This window comes from Lepidochelys olivacea, assembly GCF_965140295.1.
Source record: "Lepidochelys olivacea isolate rLepOli2 genome assembly, chromosome: 9".
Lineage (NCBI taxonomy): Eukaryota > Metazoa > Chordata > Testudines > Cheloniidae > Lepidochelys > Lepidochelys olivacea.
In genome coordinates this window covers 814,584-834,115 of record NC_140419.1, presented here as the reverse complement: position 1 = coordinate 834,115, position 19,532 = coordinate 814,584, and the positions used below count along the sequence as shown (strand labels likewise).

At 50.5% G+C, this 19,532-nt stretch overlaps 2 protein-coding genes across 5 annotated transcripts in view; both read right to left on the bottom strand.

Moving 5' to 3' along the window:
* The window catches only part of LOC311525787 (very long-chain specific acyl-CoA dehydrogenase, mitochondrial-like), a 54,872-nt gene extending 43,554 nt beyond the window's left edge, over positions 1–11,318 (bottom strand). Inside the window, exons 1-2 of one of the 3 annotated variants that reach the window (XM_084638123.1) lie at positions 8,961–11,318; positions 8,450–8,777 (exon numbers count right to left, since the gene is read on the bottom strand). The gene's annotated coding sequence lies outside the window, so the exon portion shown is untranslated. Of the gene's footprint in view, positions 1–12; positions 1,361–8,449 lie in introns of those variants that run through there. The other 2 variants (XM_084638125.1, XM_084638124.1) reach the window with 2 other exon arrangements.
* A 3,879-nt stretch (positions 11,319–15,197) lies between these two features.
* LOC311526413 (D-beta-hydroxybutyrate dehydrogenase, mitochondrial-like) overlaps positions 15,198–19,532 on the bottom strand; it is a 49,039-nt gene continuing 44,704 nt past the window's right edge. For both annotated transcript variants that reach the window (XM_084639420.1, XM_084639421.1), the window contains one exon: positions 15,198–18,339. In XM_084639420.1, coding sequence (XP_084495546.1) covers positions 17,870–18,339 — 470 coding nt within the window. In that variant the 3' untranslated portion in view covers positions 15,198–17,869. The remainder of the gene's footprint in view (positions 18,340–19,532) is intronic.

Sequence of the window (19,532 nt, the reverse complement as noted above, 5' to 3'; positions counted from 1 at the left end):
CTTGTGACTTACTCCTAGAAAGCCACTGGGAGGAACACCTTGCTGAGTAGGTTGGCACAGAGCTTTTCTGCTGTGGAATCTTGATAAAGAAGTGCTTGCTTCTGCAATGTGACATCATTGCTTCAGGGGTGATGTCACTCAGGGTATTATGATGTCATCACCTGTATTATCTATATTCTATTACCATCCAGGGGAACCAATCAAGAATCAAGGCCTCATTATGCTAGGCGCTGCATAGGCATACAATAAAAGGTCAGCCACGACGAGCTAGTAGTCTTGGTAATCAGAACCAACAGGTAGATGAGATAAACAAATAGGGAGTAGAGGTGGGGAAAAGAGGGAAGATGAAGTAACTGTGACATGAGCAAGAAGTTATCCATGATAAGCAGCAGTCTCATCGCACCACCTGCCTACTCACTGCTAGCTGGTCATAAGCTGACAGCAGAGGAGAGTTTTAAGGAGGAGGAAATAGATCTGGGATCACTTTAGGCACATCTCTCTCCACTAATAACTCATCCAAGCATCGTTTGATGCTACCTAGTGACACATAAACATCCTGAACTTTTCCAGATCATTGTGAATAAAGAACACCCCAACAGAATGGAAATGCCTGATAATTAGCATCATAAATTGTGCTCCTAGCTGTACCAGTTCAGAATAGGGTTTGAGAAATAAGCAAATGCTGCATTTCCTGGTTTGCTTCTGTGGTTTCAGCTGCAGATACATTACTGCCTCTTGTGATGCTATTCACCCTTGCTCTGCAGGCCTGAGTTGGATTGGTAGAAAATGGAGTAGGAAGCCAGATCTGGATGGCACAAGGTAGTCACAGGAATGTATAGATCATCACAGCCATCATTACAGGGTTAAACTCAAATCTTATTTGCCAGAGGTGTGGATGTGGAAACCTCACATAGCCAGGCAGGATTTTATTGTTATTTACATGCTGACATAGGGTACATGATGCCTTCCATGCAAAAAGGAGACCAAAGGCCAAATCTACATCTGTGTAAAAATCTGCAGTCACTGCATTAAAGGTAGCGTACAGCAGGGTAGCAGAGATTAACCCTTTCTGGCCATGTAGTAGCACCAGGGCCCAATCGTGCTCTTACTGAAGTCAGTGGGAACTTTCCCACTGACTGAAATGGGAATAGAACTGGGTGCAAAGGGGCCACTTCTGCAACCCCCTTATTCCCATAAATAACCCCATGAACACAGGTTTGCAGGATCGGGCCCTTTATCAAGACTTCACAAGGGAAGGTACTGAATACTGGGGGAAGAGAGAAGGGTTGCAGCAATGCGAGTATATAGTGGTGTTGGTTATCAATGTGCATAGCTTAAATTCCCTGAACTATACAAAAATAAAAAAGCAATTTAAATGGAAATTAAAAGAAGCAGTCACAAGGGTGAAATGCCTGGAAATTGCATGGAGACTATTTAAAAACACCATATTAGAGGCTCAAACTAAATGGATACTCCACAATTACAAACAAACAAACAGTAAGAAGACCAAAGATGCAGCGTGAAAGAGGCACTTAAAGGCAAAAAAGCATCCTTTAAAAATTGGAAACCAAATCCTACTGAGGAAAATATAAAGGAACATAAATTCTGGCAAGTCAAATGTAAAAGTGTAATAAAGCAGGCTAAGAAAGAATTTGAAGAGCATCTATCTAAGGACACAAAAAGTAACAGCAAAATGTTTTTTAAGTCTCTCAGAAGCAGGAAGCCTGCCAAACAGTGAGCAGGGCTACTGGGTGGAAAAGGGGCCAAAGGAGCGCTCCAGGAAGACAAAGCTGTTGCTGAGAAGCTAAATGAATTATTTGCATCAGTCTTCATTGCAGAGGATGTGGGGGAGATTCCCACACCTGAGCCATTCTTTCTAGGTGACAAATCTGAGGACGTGTCCCAGATTGAGATGTCAGTAGAGGAGGTTTTGGAATGAATTGGTAAATTAAACAGTAATACATCACCAGATGGTATTCACCCAAGACTTCTAAAGGAACTCAAATATTAAATCGCAGAACAACTAACTGGTGTGTAACCTATCATTTAAATCAGCCTCTGTACCAGGTGACTGGAGGGTAGCTAATGTAATGCCTATTTTTAAAGAAAGGTTCCAGAGGCGATCCTGGCAATTAGAGGCCAGTAAGCCTGACTTCTGTACCAGGCAAATTGGTTGAAACTATCATAAAGAGCAGAATTATCAGACACATAGATAAACACAATATACTGGGGAAAAGTCAACATGGCTTTTGTAAATGGAAATCATGCCTCACCCATCTATTAGAATTCTTTGAGGGGGTCAATAAATATGTGGACAAAGCTGATACAGTGTACTTGGACTTTCAGAAAGCCTTTGACAAAATCCCTCACCAAAGGCTCTTAAGCAAACTAAACAGTCATGGGATAAGAGGAAAGATCCTCTAATGGATCAGTAACTGGTTAAAAGATAGGAAACAAAGGGTAGGAATAAATGGTCAGTTTTCACCATGAAGAGAGGTTATTTACCCCTTCTCATGACACAAGAACCAGGGGTCACTCAATGAAATTAATAGGCAGCAGGTTTAAAACAAACAAAAGGAAGTACTTCTTCATATAACACACAGTCAACTTGTGGAACTCATTGCCAGGGGATGTTATGAAGGCCAAAAGTATAGCTGGGTTAAAAAAAAAATTAGATAAGTTCATGGAGGTTAGGTCCATCAATGGCTATTAGCCAAGATGGTCAGGGATGTGACCCCATGCTCCGGGTGTCCCTAAACCTCCAACTGCTAGAAGCTGGGACTGGATGAGAGGGGATGGATCACTCAAAGTTATCCTGTTCTATTCATTCCCTGTGAAGCATCTGGAGATGGGGCAAGACCTATGTTATTAACTGTTGTGGTATGTGCAATTTTTCTAAAAGCCCCAGCTCCTTTAGTCAAGAAATTAGGTGAGAATCTCAGCTTGCATTTTTTAAAAGTAAGTTTCTAGCTCGGGTGGTTGCAGCAAAAAGTTGAACACACATATCTGGACATCTGACCCACAAAGGTGGGATTGAGTGATTTACAGTGGAAAGACAAAAAGGATCAAAACCCAAAATCTACCACTCCTCCCAGTTTAGTATCATCCGCAAATTTGCTGAGAGTGCAATCTACACCATCCTCCAGATCATTTATGAAGATATTGAACAAAACCGGTCCCAAGACCGACCCCTGGGGCACTCCACTTGACACCGGCTGCTAACTAGACATGGATCCATTGATCACTACCCGTTGAGCCCAACAATCTAGCCAGCTTTCTACCCACCTTATAGTGCATTCATCCAGCCCATACTTCCTTAACTTGCTGACAAGAATACTGTGGGAGACCGTGTCAAAAGCTTTGCTAAAGTCAAAAAACAATACATCCACTGCTTTCCCTTCATCCACAGAACCAGTAATCTCATCATAAAAGGCGATTAGATTAGTCAGGCATGACCTTCCCTTGGTGAATCCATGCTGGCTGTTCCTGATCACTTTCCTCTCATGCAAGTGCTTCAGGATTGATTCTTTGAGGACCTGCTCCATGATTTTTCCAGGGACTGAGGTGAGGCTGACTGGCCTGTAGTTCCCAGGATCCTCCTTCTTCCCTTTTTTAAAGATTGGCACTACATTAGCCTTTTTCCAGTCATCCGGGACTTCCCCGGTTCGCCACGAGTTTTCAAAGATAATGGCCAATGGCTCTGCAATCACAGCCGCCAATTCCTTCAGCACTCTCGGATGCAACTCGTCCGGCCCCATGGACTTGTGCACGTCCAGCTTTTCTAAATAGTCCCTAACCACCTCTATCTCCACAGAGGGCTGGCCATCTCTTCCCCATTTTGTGATGCCCAGCGCAGTAGTCTGGGAGCTGACCTTGTTCGTGAAGACAGAGGCAAAAAAAGCATTGAGTACATTAGCTTTTTCCACATCCTCTGTCACTAGGTTGCCTCCCTCATTCAGGGAGGCAACCTCTATGCACAGGTGTTTTGGGGTCTAACGCTTGGCGTCTACTGCTCAAGCAGACTCCCACGTATACTGAATTGTAGCGGAGCCGCCAGTAGAGGGAGTTACACGTTAGCAGTTCAGAGTACAAGGGCTGAAGCTAGAAAGATCTGGGATAGTCACATCTCCTTCAGTCTGTGCATTCTGCTCTCCTTGACACCAGCACAACCCTGGAGTAACTGCACTGACTTACACAAGAGTCTCTTGAGATGTACACGGCAAAACAGGTCGGAATTTGAGCCCAGTATCACCATCACGCTAGCCTTTATGACATATAATTAAGCTTTGATTTAAAGTCACATCAAGTGGATTTACTTACCTACTATTTTCAGAAGAATCATTTGTATAAAAAGTTTTAAAGTTTGACTTCAATGGGGCTATTTATGGGCTTACAATTAACTAGGCACTTAAGGGCATCCAGAGTGGTCAGCTTGTTGCAAGACCAAGCCCATAGTCCACCCCTTGCCAAAGAAGAATTTGCATGGATTCCTGAATGCTTTGTGCAGCTGAGTTTTAACTGTCCCAAGCAGTGCAGTGAGGTTTCCAACACGTCCCTTGGGAGACCACTGCACAGCCAGATACCACACATCTTACTGAGTTTTCCCTCAGATTCATTCAAAGTGGGATTTTTGTTATTTGGCTGGGTTTAATTCCATCCTTCTCCTACCACCACCACCCCCCATTCTCCTTCCCATGATTGTTTTGCTCCCTTCACCTACAGAGGGATGTTTATTACAACCCTCCCATCACCATCATTTGGACACATTTCGTTCTTTTAGCCTTTCCTTACAAGTCAGTCTCTCTCTAATTTTTTTTGCTCTTCTCTGATTTCCCTCCAATTTGGCAGCATCAGCCAATGAAGAAGTCTGGTGTATAACTGTAGGCACTTTTCTTTATTTTAAATAAACAGCCACTCTATTTAATGGACAAAATGTACCATTAATTATCTGTGTTATCAAAGAACCTCAGAGCTCTCAGTCCTGGACCAGGAGGACTCTATTGTGCTAGGCATGGTGCAAACACAGAACAAAGACGATCCCTGCTGCAAAGAACGTGCAATCTAACTATAAGACAAGAGACAGCAGACGGATACAGACAGATGGGGGAGTCCAAGGACCCAAGGAAATACAGATCAGCATGATGGGCTGTGGTCACTGCTGTCACGTTTTTTGTGGCCATCACAGCAAAGGAGAGTTTTGAGGAGGGATTTGGAGGAGGGTGAGATAGCTTTGTGGCTGTTTATGAGCTCCTCCCAGGCATGAGGAGCAGCATGGAAAAAAACATGAAGGTGCCTGTTTGAAAATTAAACAGGTGGTCAACAGTGGCTGACTTCATGGGCTGACGGGAGTTAGAAGCTGATACATGGATAGCGAGTGAGAGATGATCGGTAGGGTGGGGACAGGCCGTGACGGTGAAGACAAGCAGCCTGTGTCTGATGTGAGAGACCAGGGAAAGCCAGCAGAGGGGACTGGCCCACAGCAGGTGTAAGCTCTAATGCTCCCTGAGCTAGGTGAGATCTCCAAGCAGTAAGGGCTCTGCTTTAAATCACTGATGCAAGGGAAGGGGCAGGATGAACCAGGGGTCTGTGCAGCCCAGGTGAGCAGAACATGTGATCACAGGCTCAGGCTGGCTCAGCCATGGGCAGGACCCTTCCTCTCACCTGAAACACCTCCTGCTGCCTACATACCCAATGGGGCCAGGTTTTTACTGCTGTTCCTCCCCTCCTCTCCTGGACAGCACACCTTGCAGTGGGTAGCTGTGAACAGAGAGGCCCAAGAGGTTCATTTCAACCCCGTTTAACTTGCACAGAAGAGATGGTGTCAATATCCACAGCCTCGGAGCTGATGTTCATTTTGGCACCTTGACTGACTGAGTTTTTTGGTGCATTCTGTAGCTGCCACATCAAATATTTACACGGAGGAAGATGCAGCGAGCTCTGTATGTTAAACTGCTGAGACAACAAGCACAGCAGGGTCAGAGAGCTGTGGGCTTGGGGGACCCTGCAGTGAGCAAGCTTTGACAACGGACATAAATGCACAATGCTAATCTCCATGCGGGGAGTGGGCCTGCACCCCGGTGCTGGAGGAGAGAGAGTATGCCAGGGGTGTCACAGGTTAGATGGTCTTTGAGTGTCCTGCTTTGGTGCCCCATAGTGCTGCTGCTAAAAGCAGGCACATCCCGAGCGTCTCTCCCACACACTAGCGAGGCAAGGCCCAGGATGTTATAACTCGAAACATACTCCTCATGCTGTGTGCCGAGAATCTCAGACATTACAAGGGGTATGTTACCATGTCTGCCAAAGAAGTACGAATCAGTAGGTGGTACTAGGCACACAGGTGGGTAATAGAGATTCAGCCACTGTATGACTGTGGTCCACAAATCCTGCCATTTATTGAGACCTCAATTTCAATCTCAGTTGAAGCCCTGTAGACAGTGGAAGACAGCAGCACTTGCTACTATTTTGGCACCACTGTGGTTTGTTTGCTTGCACAGGTATAACCCAAGAACAATTCAGAGAGACAGACACAAGACAGGGAACTATTCTGATTGGTTACATTCTGAGCTTCTAAGAGGATGGGCATCACAGCTGACAATAAGCATTTCTCCCCATTCTAAAGCCTACATGTTAAAATAAGTAAGATATAGCACTGTCTGTAACATCACCATCCGGTGACTCCCAATAACTTTACATAATTTACATTCAGTATTGTACAATCACCATTGTCCTAATTCTCACTGAAAAAATGAAACTACACTACAAGACTATGGAGAAGGGGCAACCCCAGCTGCTGTTTGCCTGCTGTCTCTCTCAGTACTTTGACGTGAGTGCCTAGAAATAGAAACCATGTCAACAGCCTGCCACAAGCCACTTCCTTTGCAGTTCCAGACACCTAGAAGAGCCTCCTGTGCTCACAATCTTTGTTCACATCTCTTCTGAACACATATTTTCTCCCCTGTGCATTTTGATTCCTTGTATCCTTTGCTATTACTTGTTATTTCACTCTGGGAAGTGCTGGAGTTATGGCTGGAATCACAGCTGCTGTGGGGTTTGGAATTTTGTTTTGTGGTCAAGACAGACAAAACCTTAGGCTATTAAGAGTGCACCAGGCTGTCCAGACAGATGCACCCTGCTCCCTGTTAAAGATTCTGGGAGGTCTTTCCTGCACTGAATAGAACTAGAGCAATCCCTAGGGGAAAACCTAAACACAACGAGTCCCAACACATTCCCCAGATCTGTGCACAAATCCCCCTTCTGCTGAGCAGAAAGGGGAGCCAAGGGTGCTCTCCACAGGGCAGCATTCGTGAGGGGGGCAGAGGATGTGCATTAGTCCTCCCTAGAGCTCTACATGGACTACCTGGAAAAGTTGATCTAGTTCTATGGGCCCCTGTGCACCGGGCAGCTAATATGGACCATGGGGAATCTCTGGCAGCCCAGCTCCTTCAGGGCTGCGCCACCCTGGGCCTGGTGGGACCCCACGGACAGATGGGAGGCAAGGGATCTCTGCACAGCTAGTCCTGTGCTTTCCTGCAACCTAGGAGATCTATGAGGTTTGGGGTCAGAACCCCCCAGCAGCAGGGTTTGGCAGGAACTCTGCGAGGAAAACTCAAGGAATTTTCCTTCACCTGGTCCCCTCCAGCTCTGTGTGCATTTGTGTTACTCCTAGGTAGAGAAACCAGGGCCCACCCCTGCAGCCCTTGCTCCAATGAGGAATCAGGCCCTAAAGCAGCACAGATGCTCTGCGGGGAGGGAGAGACAATGTTTCCTCCCAAAGGCCGCATCCTGCTCTCAGTGGTAGGTTGGTTCGCTGCTGGAGGGCAGAACTGGCTGCTGCGGTGGCTGCTGCAGAAAGTGCCTTTGATGTGCGCTACACAAGGAGCGTCACAGCACAGAAGCAGGGTCAGGCTCAGACTGACACAGGGCACCTTAAACATTTAGAGTGTGCGCATGGGGCAAAGCTCGGCACCACCGCAAACGGGCACCTTTCAATGTGGTCCATTAGCCAAACTCACCCATTTTGAAGTTATGATGAGTTACATATTTAAATACAAAATACTCATCCTGACAAACTAAGGCAAGACAAGAGCTGCCAGACCGACAGCAGGAGTGGATCAGTCACTGTGCCATCGGGGTTACAGCAACCCGCGGGAGAAAAATGTGCCCTGCTAACAGAGCCTGATCAGAGACTGCCATGATGTGACTCACGTGGGGGGGGGGAAACTCGGATGCACAAGTTAATGAGTGTCAGCAAATGCTCCACCACCACGAGGAACCACTTCTCGAAGTGAAACAGCATTTTCCCTGTGCAACAGTTCAGGGAGCGCATTTAGGAAATGATAAAGACCACAACGGCTCAGACGTATCCAGCATCCAGCTGAAAACAGCAGGGGAGTGCAGATAGCCAGCAACTACACACCTGGAATCTGGCCAAGACACTTGGCCAACTCACCTCTGCTTGCAAGGTGTTTCATGGGCTCTAATAACCACAGGTCATCATGACCTCAGTTTTCTGCCTCATCCAAAAGGAACTTAGTTTCTCTGACCCATTTCAGGGATTTTTGCCTCTGTCTGCAAGAGATTTCTGAGGAACAGGGCCGGCTCCAGGCCCCAGCTTTTCAAGCAGGTGCTTTGGGCGGCAATTAGAATGGGGCGGCAGCTCCGTGTCCCGTGGCAGTTGTTGTGGCGGTGGCCATTCAGCGGCGGCTGCTTGGGGCGGCAAAATTGGCAGAGTCGGCCATGCTGAGGAAGTCACTTTCTTCTCCCCACTCTGACTAAAACTGGGAAAGAGCACAGAGAAATTGCAGCTGTGTAAATAGCACTCAGATTTCCTTCACAAACCAAAGCGGATTAAAAACCATTGCAGCCTAACAGGAAAGTAACTGATTTATTTGTAGACGAGGGCAGGTCTAACTAACCTGCTCTGGCTTGGAGCTGATGAAAGGCCAGTCCGCTCTACTCACCTGCTTTAAACTCCTATTTCTCTGCAGTTGGTTAAGTATTTTCTTATCTGGTATGAAAAGTTTACTGTGCAAATATTCACAAGAGCCTGTATCTTTACGGCTGCAGTGATTCAAGCTGGTTAGGAATGAATTCTTTTTTATACTGTGTTTGCATTTAGTAACCAGAGACTGAAACAAATGGCCTGCTCCTGCAATTGCTTCATTTTCCATTAACCTTCCACAGATTGTCTATATCCAGTGAGCTTCCATGTTTCCATCTGCAGGGGTCTCTTTAGTGCAGAGGTTCTCAACCTTTCCAGAGCCTGATTTGTCTTGTGTACCCCCAAATTTCACCTCACTTAAAAACTAACAAAATCAGACATAAAAATACAGAAGTGTCACAGCCAAGCTATTACTGAAGAATTGTTTTTTCTCTCATTACCATATGATAAAATAAATCAATTGGAATATAAACATTGTATTTACATGTCCGAGTATCGTACAGAGAGCAGTAGAAACCAGTCAGCGTCTGTATGAAATGTTAGTTTGCATTGACTTCGCTAGTGCTTTTTATGTGGCCTGTTGTAAAACAAGGCAAATCTCTAGCTGAGTTGTCCCCCCTTGGAAGGCCTCTGATTACCCCCAGGGGTACACATGCCCCTGGTTGAGAACCACTGCTTTAGCATCTTTATGTTACCTACTGTTGATCTTATAACAGCCACTACTGTTCTCATGCTATGGCTATTATAACCCTCGGGTTCCCCAGTATTTTCCTGTCCTGCTTTCCTCTCTGTCCAGTTCTTTAGATCTGACCTTTCTATTCATATTACAAAGTCAGTGTCAATTGCAAAACTCCTTTTAATTCCAAGAAGTAGCATTAGGGATTCAGATCAGAAACATACTAATCCCTGTGCTACTGAGATACCTAGCAGAAGTATAAAGAGCAGATTCAATAAGAACTACAAAGAGTTTTTGGCTTCCACAGCTTGGTGCCTGGCTCCAGTTGGTGACAAAGGAGAACAAGTCACCGTCTGGTGAACTCTAAAAAGTAAAGGTATGGAGCCAGATTTACAAAGTGCAGCACTTCCATCAGCGAACACACCTTTGCACACACCTAGTCACCCATGGAAGTGCCCAGTAAGCCCACCCAGATCTGGTGTTTGCATGTGCACAGGACCAATTATGTGTCCAAGTGCTCATGTGTGCATCAAATGAGAAAACTGGGTGCACACAATGGGATATTTGTACAGGTAAGTTAAGTAAACACAATGGCACTTCCATTTGACTGTAGCTTGTAACTTCCTTATCACGCCCATGACTGTCTGCATACATAACAATTACATACTCCCGTGTTCAGAAAGAAAAGTCACTGCCACCGTACATGAGGAGGCACAGCAATGAGCCCCATAATAAGAACAAAAGTTTAACTTCATGGCATACTGTGACTACCAACAGAATCATGAACCCAGCTATGGAAAGGAACACTTGGGCCACCTTGGCCATCCCCTGCCTGCTCACAGTTCACGTAACTCCCTCCACTGTTAATAAAGAAGTATTTATCTGATACTTGTTATTCCAGAACTGCAAGTTTGAGCCTTTCAGTGGTGGGAGTTGTCTGCACAGAGCTGTCACCGCAACAGGAAGAGATACTGGTGATTGACATCTCATCTAAGAGTTCTTAAAGGGGCGGAGAAGAGGCATGCAGCAGCAGTCCAAGGACAGGCTGGGAACCCAGAAGTTCCTGAGTTCTGATCCTAGCAGTGACACCTTGGGCAAGTCACGGACCCTTTGAATTTCAATTCTCCATCTGTGAAAAGAGGATAATTCTATCTGGCCCGATAGCTCTGTGTCTGTGTGATTGTCTGCAGAACGCTAAGCCGACGAGCAGTGCTGTGAATGCGCACCATCAGTCAGCTTGAATGGCGGTGCTCTGAGAAAATTGCACCATGGAAATAGGGTTGCCAGGCGTCTGGTTTTCAACCGGAACACCCGGTCGAAAAGGGAACCTGGCGGCTCTGGTCAGCATTGGCGACCGGGCTGTTAACAGTCCGGTCAGCAGTGCAGCTGGGGGTCAGGGCTAAGGCAGGCTCCCTACCTGCCCTTGGTCTGTGCTGGTCCCGGAAGCGACCACCAGGTTCCTGTGGCCCCTAAGCACTGGGGTGGCCAGGGACTGGGAGGCTCTGCACACTGCCCCCCCTCAGTGCTGGCTCCGCAGCTCCTGTTGTCCGGGAACTGTGACCAATGGGAGCTCCAGAGGTCAGCACCTGAAGACACAAAGGCAGTGCACGCCCTGCAGAGCCGCTCGGCCACCCAAGCGCCTAGAGGCCACAGGGACCTGGCTACTACTTCCTCAGAGCCATGGTAAGCGCCACTGGGATCCCGTACAACCCCCTGTCCCTCACCCCAGAGCCCACACCCCCAGCTGGAGCCCTCATCCCCCCACACCCCAGCCCCCTGCCCCAACCCAGAGTCCCCTCCTGCACCCGAAACCCCTCATCCCCAGCCCCACCTCATAGCCCACCCCCCCACACACCCCAAACCCCTTGGCCCCAGGCCAGAGCCCCCTCCTGCACCACACACCTCATCCCCAGCCCCATCCAAGCCTGCACCCCCAGCCAGAGCCCACACCCCCTCCCGCACCCAACCCCCTGCCCCAGCCCAGTGAAAATGAGTGTGGGGAAGAGTGAGTGACGGGGAGGGGATGGAGCAAGTGGGGGCAGGGCCTCGGAGAATGGGTGGGGCAGGAGGTGTTCGGTTTTGTGCGATTAGAAAGTTGGCAACCCGACATGGAAAGTATAAAATAAAGCTGCGGTTTGAGTCGCTGAGCTTCCTTGCGCACTGACGGAGCAGTGGCTTAGTGATCAGCTACATCCCCACGACCAGAGACCCAAGCAGACAGCGAAGCTGGGCGGAACGTTTCCTTGCTACCACAAAGATTAAAGATGTTCCACCAACAAGAAATGATTCCCAAGCCCAGTCTGGATGCGGAGAAAAGACTCAGAAAGCCCTTCTGGGACACCCGCTCAGTTTCAGGCTTTGTAAGACTTCTCTGACCCTGGAGCTCTTCCACCCATCTGCACCAACTGGGACTGCATGAGGAAAGCTCCCCTGCACAGCAGTCTTCAATAACCCAGCGAACCCAGGGCAGAGGGATGGGCAGGTGGTTAAAGCCCTGGCCTGGGACTCGTGAAACCTGGGTTCAACAGCCCCCTCTGCCAGAGACTCCTGGTGTGACAAGTCAGTCACCCCCTTTGCCTCTATCCATAACATGGGGATAATAATCCTTATTTGTTCTGTCTTGCCTACGTAGACCCTAAGATCTGTGGGGCTGGGGACCTCACTGGACATCTGCACAGCACCCACCACAATAGGGCCCAGATCTTGGATGTGGCCTTCAGGGGCAACCATAACACCACTAAACCAAACAATAATGAGCAGAATTGGCTGGGGAGCCTGTGAACCGCAGCCCTCGACTGATGGACGCCGACCTGCTCTGGTGTTTGCAGCCACGCGTTGGGGGTCTGTCAAGAGCAGGGGTCCCAAACACGCGGCCGGCGGGGTTATTTTCTGCGGCCCACCAGCTCCCCCAGCATTTACCGAGAGCGGCTCCAGCCCGGCACGCACCGGGGGCAGGGCAGGCTCCCTGCCCGCCCTGCCCCCACGCCGCTCTGGCAAGCGGCTGGAACCTGGGGGGGGGGCACAGGGGGCTGTGTGTTGCGGGGGAAGCTCCCATTGGCTGGGAACAGGGGAACACGGCCAATGGGAGCTTCGGGGGAGGTACCTGGAGGCGCGGCCAGGGCAACACACAGACCCCTGTGCCGGCCCCCCCAGGCCTCGGCTGCTTCCCAGAGCGGCGCGGGGGCAGGGCAGGCAGGGAGGGAGCCTGCCCTGCCCCCAGTGCGCGCCGGGCTGGACCCGTCCCCGAACCCCTCCTGCAGCCGAACCCCCTGCCCTGAGCCCCCTGCCGTACCCCACACCCTGATCCCCTGCCCTGAGCCCCCTCCACCCCTTCTGCACCCCCTGGGGGCAGGGAGGGGGCAGAGATTTCAGGGAAGGGGTTGGAATGGGGGCAGGGAAGGGGTGGAAAGAGATGGGGCAGGGGCAGGGCCTCACGGAAGGGGTGGAGTGGGGGTGGGGCCAGGGCAGCGGGGCGGGGCAGGGTGATCAGTGGTGCGGCCCTCGGGCCAATGTACTAGTCCTCATGTGGCCCTCGTGGTCATTTGCGTTTGAGACCGCTGGTCAAGAGCCTCAATGGCGCTGAGCCACGGCAGTATTTGTTCAGTGCATGGGGTGTGTGGGGGCGTGTGGTAGCTGACAACCACGCTACCAGGGCAGGCTACATACCTCTTCATCCTTCCCTCCCTATCGGCACCATAGAGTGCAGGTCCGTTTCAGTGACAGAATATGAACTCCTTCGATTTTAAAAGCCACATAAAACTCAATCCTGGAGCCCTTACTTACCTGAGTCCCTTTACTCCAATGGGGCTACTCAGGTAAGTAAGTGCTGCAGGCCTGTGATAGACCTGGCAATATCCTGGACAAACCTTATTGAGTTAAATGTGTGTGTCACTGTGGGCCAGGGGCTGTCTGTAATTTCCATCAGGGAGGGAGTCCTCGGGTCTCCAGGAACTAAGAACAGTGGGGGGCAAATTCACTCATGTTATAACAACTCCTGCCAGGCACCACTGCCTGAAAAGGCTCACAGATACTGGTTCCAATTGGATTCTCTAGATCAGAGGTCTCCAAACTTTTTGGTTGATGCACCCCCAGGGTGAAGACCGGAAGACCAGCCGCAGGCAGGCCGCTGCCGGAAGACGACCGGAAAACCAGCCACAGGCAGGCCACCGCCGGAAGACGACCGGAAGACCAGCCACAGGCGCGCCGCTGCCGGAAGACGACCGGAAGACCAGCCACAGGCGCGCTGCTGCTGGAAGACGACCGGAAGACCAGCCACAGGCGCGCCGTTGCCGGAAGACGACCGGAAGACCAGCCACAGGCGCGCTGCTGCCGGAAGACGACCGGAAGACCAGCCGCAGGCGCGCTGCTGCCGGAAGACGACCGGAAAACCAGCGACAGGCAGGCCACCGCCGGAAGACGACCGGAAGACCAGCCACAGGCGCGCCGTTGCCGGAAGACAACCGGAAGACCAGCCGCAGGCAGGCCGCTGCCGGAAGTCGACCGGAAAACCAGCCACAGGCAGGCCACCGCCGGAAGACGACCGGAAGACCAGCCACAGGCGCGCCGCTGCCGGAAGACGACCAGAAGACCAGCCACAGGTGCGCTGCTGCTGGAAGACGACCGGAAGACCAGCCACAGGCGCGCCGTTGCCGGAAGACGACCGGAAGACCAGCCACAGGCGCGCTGCTGCCGGAAGACGACCGGAAGACCAGCCACAGGCGCACTGCTGCCGAAAGACGACCGGAAGACCAGCCACAGGCGCGCCGTTGCCGGAAGACGACCGGAAGACCAGCCACAGGCAGGCCACCAGAGGGGAACACCAGCTGTGGACGTGCAGAGCTGCCGCCAAAGAAAAAACATGGCAGAGTGCCGTCCGGCAGAGCTCCTGCTGCTGCGCACCCACTGGGATCCTCTCACGCACCCCAGTTTGGAGACCACTGCTCTAGATTATCCAAAAGTACATTTTTTGTCGGTTAATCGGCTGCATCTAAATTCTAAAGTGACTCAGGGCCTGCTTTCTGATCCAGCACCCGGACAGGCCCTTCTATCCAAGGCAGGGGCCCCACTCCTTTCTGGGCAGGGTTGAAGGGACTTGACCTACTCCCGGGGGTGCTTGTTCTGAACCTGTCCCCACAGGAAGACCCCGGTGTGGGATTTGAAGGACTGATTCCTACCAGAGCCGGTGCTGGGGTGATCACTGGTAAGCTCTTCAGCATGCACATAGGTTCTTTTATTGTTTTCAGTGTTTTCTTTGTCCTGCTTTCACCCCAAGCATGCCCTTGTTTAGAAAGGGCTGCCCAGTAACTTACACCTATGGATAATTATGCTGTTGAGAGCCTCTGAGGGGAAGGCACAGCAGTCAGCTCAGGCAGTCTGACTGCTGGAGAATTCACATTGGAGGCAGGGAGCTGTGCAGCTCAGTAGGGAGAGAGACACAGGTCTCCACCTAAGAGAGGTGGCGGCTGAGGAGCTGGGAGCTTGAGAGCGGCTGCTGTGCTGGACCAGAGATGCCCTGATCTGTGACAGAGCCCACAGAGAAAAAGAGAAAATGTAAAAAATACAAGAATTGGAAAAAACATGTTCTCTATAAATCTCCTTTATTCTCCCTTCTGTGTAATGAAGTGGTACTTAGTGTTCCCAGAATTTCACAGTGCAGGTGACACAAAGGATACAGAGGACAGCAGACGTGCAGTGCTGTAGCTTGACACCAGGGTATCTTATCTTTTCCAGTAACAGGCAGCCTGCATCCCTGACATTCTCTGTACACTTGTGATCTGCAATGGAAAATAGCCCTACAGCCCAGCGTTTCCAATCCTTATTTATAACACATGCCCTCTCCACACAAGCTCCACGTGAAGCCTCCCTTACTCTCAAGAGGTTTCACGACATCGAACAGCATTTACAGCTGGATTTGGAATCCAACCACAGGTACAATCTGAGTCCTATAAAATGCTGTAACTCATGTAGGAGGGCAGGGTCGGGATGAGTGACAAACTGGTTTTCCACTGAATGCATCCGATGAAGTGAGCTGTAGCTCACGAAAGCTTATGCTCAAATAAATCCGTTAGTCTCTAAGGTGCCACAAGTCCTCCTTTTCTTTTTGCAAATATAGACTAACACAGCTGCTACTCTGAAAATTGGTTTGAAATTCACTTTTATCTCACATCAGTTTGAAACAGAACAAACAGCGGCAGCAGGGGGCGTGTGTGCTGTATACCTGTGCTGAAGTTGGACGATCGATCCCCAACCTGACCAGCAGTGCCGGGAGTCAGATCATGGTCTTACAAGCAGTCACTCCTTAGAGAAGGGGTGAGGTGCTGAGCAACTCCAGCACTAGCAAAGACAAAGCACCCCGATGGTACGAACAACAGGCCCCATCCCCGAGCCACCAGACACATCTACTCTCATTAGCTGCAGAGATAATAGGAAGGTTTCTGAGGAGACACTTATTGTCATATTGCCATTTCACTGTGAAATACTAATAAAAGGAAAGAAATGGTGCCCCTTGCAGCATCCACTCAGGGCTTTGTACTCAGACTATCCAGGCATTTCAGTGTCCTGTGGGGATGGTTCTTATTCAGTGTGGGTGTCTGGAGGTTGTTGAGAAGGCAGGCTAGGCAGGGCCAAAGGGGGGCCAGCTAGTGCCAGCCATGAGGATGCTATTTGTGCTGGGGACACCCACCCACTGGGAGCTGGACTGAACCTCCCCCACCCCAACTCATTCTCCCTAGCACACTGAGCACCCAGTGACTGTGGCATCCCTACCCTCTCAACCCAGAGGGGGTCCAGGACAGCAGTAGGGCTGGGGGCTGCATGATCGGGAAGTACTCACAGGACACCCTGGGTTAAGCAACAACAACAATCCCTCTCGGCTGTTTCCTACAGGGGTTCTTGTTTAACCAACAGACCTGAATGGCACAGTCCCTGGCTACAGCCCTTCACAGAGTTAATGACCTCAACACTGAACTGCCAGCCAAGATCCCAGGAAGCACCACCCATCTCCAGAGAGCCCTGTCCTGACTTTTGATCAGCAAACCATTGCTTCTCCCTCTGAGGGCCCTCATCCAGCCCTCTAGTGAGCACTAAGGAGGCCCAGCTGCATGAGAGCCTTCGCTCAGCCAGGTGCACAGCTGAGATGCTCAAGCCCCTGACAGGGATTATTAACCCATAAATCTCCATGCTGCTGGCTTGGTCAGCATGGCTTTCTCCATGGGATCCAGTGAGCCAAGCTACAGCAGGATCCATGAACTCTGTCACAATGGACGGGATGTGACAATCTGCCCGGCCCATCCCCAGGGCAGTGGATCTGGGTGGGAGATTCTCAGTAGGAACAACTGGTGTCTTTGGGGCCGGAGGGGCAGGAGCAGCTGCTGGGGCAGCCCTAATGTGGTTTTATTCCAAAACTGGGCCAGAAGCCAAGTGCCTGTTTGTCTTCCAGCGGTGAAAGTCTGCCCACGAAGGGGCATTTCTAGGGCTACCTAAGCCCTGGTCTCAGGGCCTGTCACTCCAGCAGCCAATGAGAGAGTCAGGGAAGGTTCCAAACCCCTTTAGACGTGCTCCCTCCCAGCCCACGTCTGGGCCCTGGCTCTAGTAGTGGTTCCGTCTGCTCCCTGGTTACAGTGCCTGGAGAGGACGGCCTCTCTCTACTGAGATTTTGCACTTGCGGAGCTGTCTAGTTTTTTCCTAACCTGACCCTGCATAATTAAGCCATTTAGAGGTCATGCTGCTGTTATCCCTAGAGAGCCGTGTGACTCAGCAATATCACGAGGACAGGAAGCAGAGAAGTTGTGACTGACCTAGTTCTGATCTAATGGAAAAGGCTGCTTTTGTTTCCCATTTTAGCTCTTTTCTTTGAGATATCTACGAGCATTGCCACAACCAGCCTGCCCTTGGCAAGATCTCATTAATGAGAGAAATCCATCCTGGAGGGAGCTCAGCTGGCCTCTTTACACCAGGAACAGATTTGTCCCATTATAACAAACCTTCCCCTGCCTCCTCCACAGCGCAGTGGAAAATGCCCTTGGAACAACAGGGAGTATGACGGAGTGAGGACTAGGAAGGGGCCAGACCCCGTCTTTTCTCAGTGTTCCACAACACAGATGTGGGCCGAAGCCCTGATCCTGCCCCAACCACCTCGTGCAGAGAGACGTGGTGTTCCAGAGCCGGTCCGTCTCTAGCTACCACTGATCAGTTTTAAGATCCGAATACACACAGTGAGTGGGTGCTGTCAGGCCAGTTATTTAAAGTGTGGCTCAGTAAATATACAGCCAGTCTGCAAGTGCAGTGGGTAGGTGCGTCATGATGTGCAGCCTCACGCGCCAGTGGGCCTCCATGGGATTGTACCGGGTGTAAGGGTACTTGGAAGTGAGCGCATCCGTGATGTCGTTCAGGACGAGTGACATGTCCTTCAGGCCGCTGTTAATGAAGGTCTTCATCAGGGTTATCTGGCGTGTGAAATAGGGTTTCCCATAGTCTTCCCGGACAGTTTTGCTGGCTCCTCTCCACAGCTCCTCTGCTTGGGCTTCGATGCTCTCACGCGTCAGAATACCAGTAGCAGCTACAAAGTTGCTGGGTTCAATGAGGATAACGCGGACTCCCCAGCGATACATTTCCTGCCGGAGGCAGTCAGAGAAGGCTGCCACGCCAAACTTGGAAATGCAATAGGAGGAGCGGGAAGGGCTGGCCATCCGCCCTAACATGCTGGTGATGTTCACCACACGACCTGGAGTGGACAGAGATAGGAAAAGGAAATTGGTAACCTCTGTTCTGAGCTAGGCAGGATAGACACCCGAATAGACTGGTGACAGGATAACCTGTTCAGGGAATAATCTCCAGACAACATAAACTCTGTGCTGGAGGACAAGGGGCTCCTCAGCCAAGACATGGCAGCAAGCACCCTCCTTTGATCCTCATGCTACTGACACATCCTCTCCCGCAGCCCTGGCTGCTGACTGATTTCCAGAAATCACGCTGTCGTCAGGGCTCCCCGACACAAACATGGTTAATCTCATCACCGGTCATCCTCTCAGTCTACCCCCTCTCCTTCCTGTGCCTGGAAGACCTTGCCCCTTTCCAGCTCCAAACCAGAAATAATTCCATTGATACTCATGTTGTATTTGCTATCTGGGTGTTAGCCAAGGAGGAGCAGGGGACAGAAGATGAGGCAGCCATGTTTGTTGTGGGCACATGGATGGGGATTTCCGAGGGCCACGGCCACTCCATCCATTCCATAAACTCACCAAAGAGCTGCAATCCCCATTTCCAGGTAATAATGAATACTGAGCAAAACCTCAGACAGGGCAAGCTTAGGAGCATTTGGGGCCCAAAGCTGGGAGCCCCAGGACTCTCTAGGTGGCCTTCTCTCCCACCCCCACTTCCCCATGCCAGTGCAGGGGAGGTTTCTCTGGTGCCTATTCACATATTGGTCTGTGTCTGGAACTGGGGCGTGCGTGTGTGGAGAGTGATGGGAGAGAGATGGAGCTTTCCTGTTAAACAGGAGGGGAGGGAGCTGTGATTGCGGCCCTGCTGCAGCTATGATAAAGGAGAGACATCCTGATCCCTCAGGGACAGCCCATACTCACCACAGTGCTCTGTCAGCGCAAAGTGGTTTGTACTCCAGCAGGGCTGGGAGCAGTAAACCTCCTCTAGCGTTTCATCCAGCTCCTGGGGAGCAGTGCCCTGGGGAGCCTGCAGTCGCATGTTCAGCTACATTAGCTGAACTGACCCTGAAAATCCTCTCAGCTATTGCAGTAATAAGGAGTTTTATGGGGCCAAGCTTTGGGGCTTGAAATGTTAGAGCCACATGGAGCAGAGTGGCACACTTAGTTTCTACACTGTTGTTCACACCCTGTATGCACCTTCACCATGACAACGGAACAGGAATAACAATATATAAACTTGGCTGGGCAGTTACTT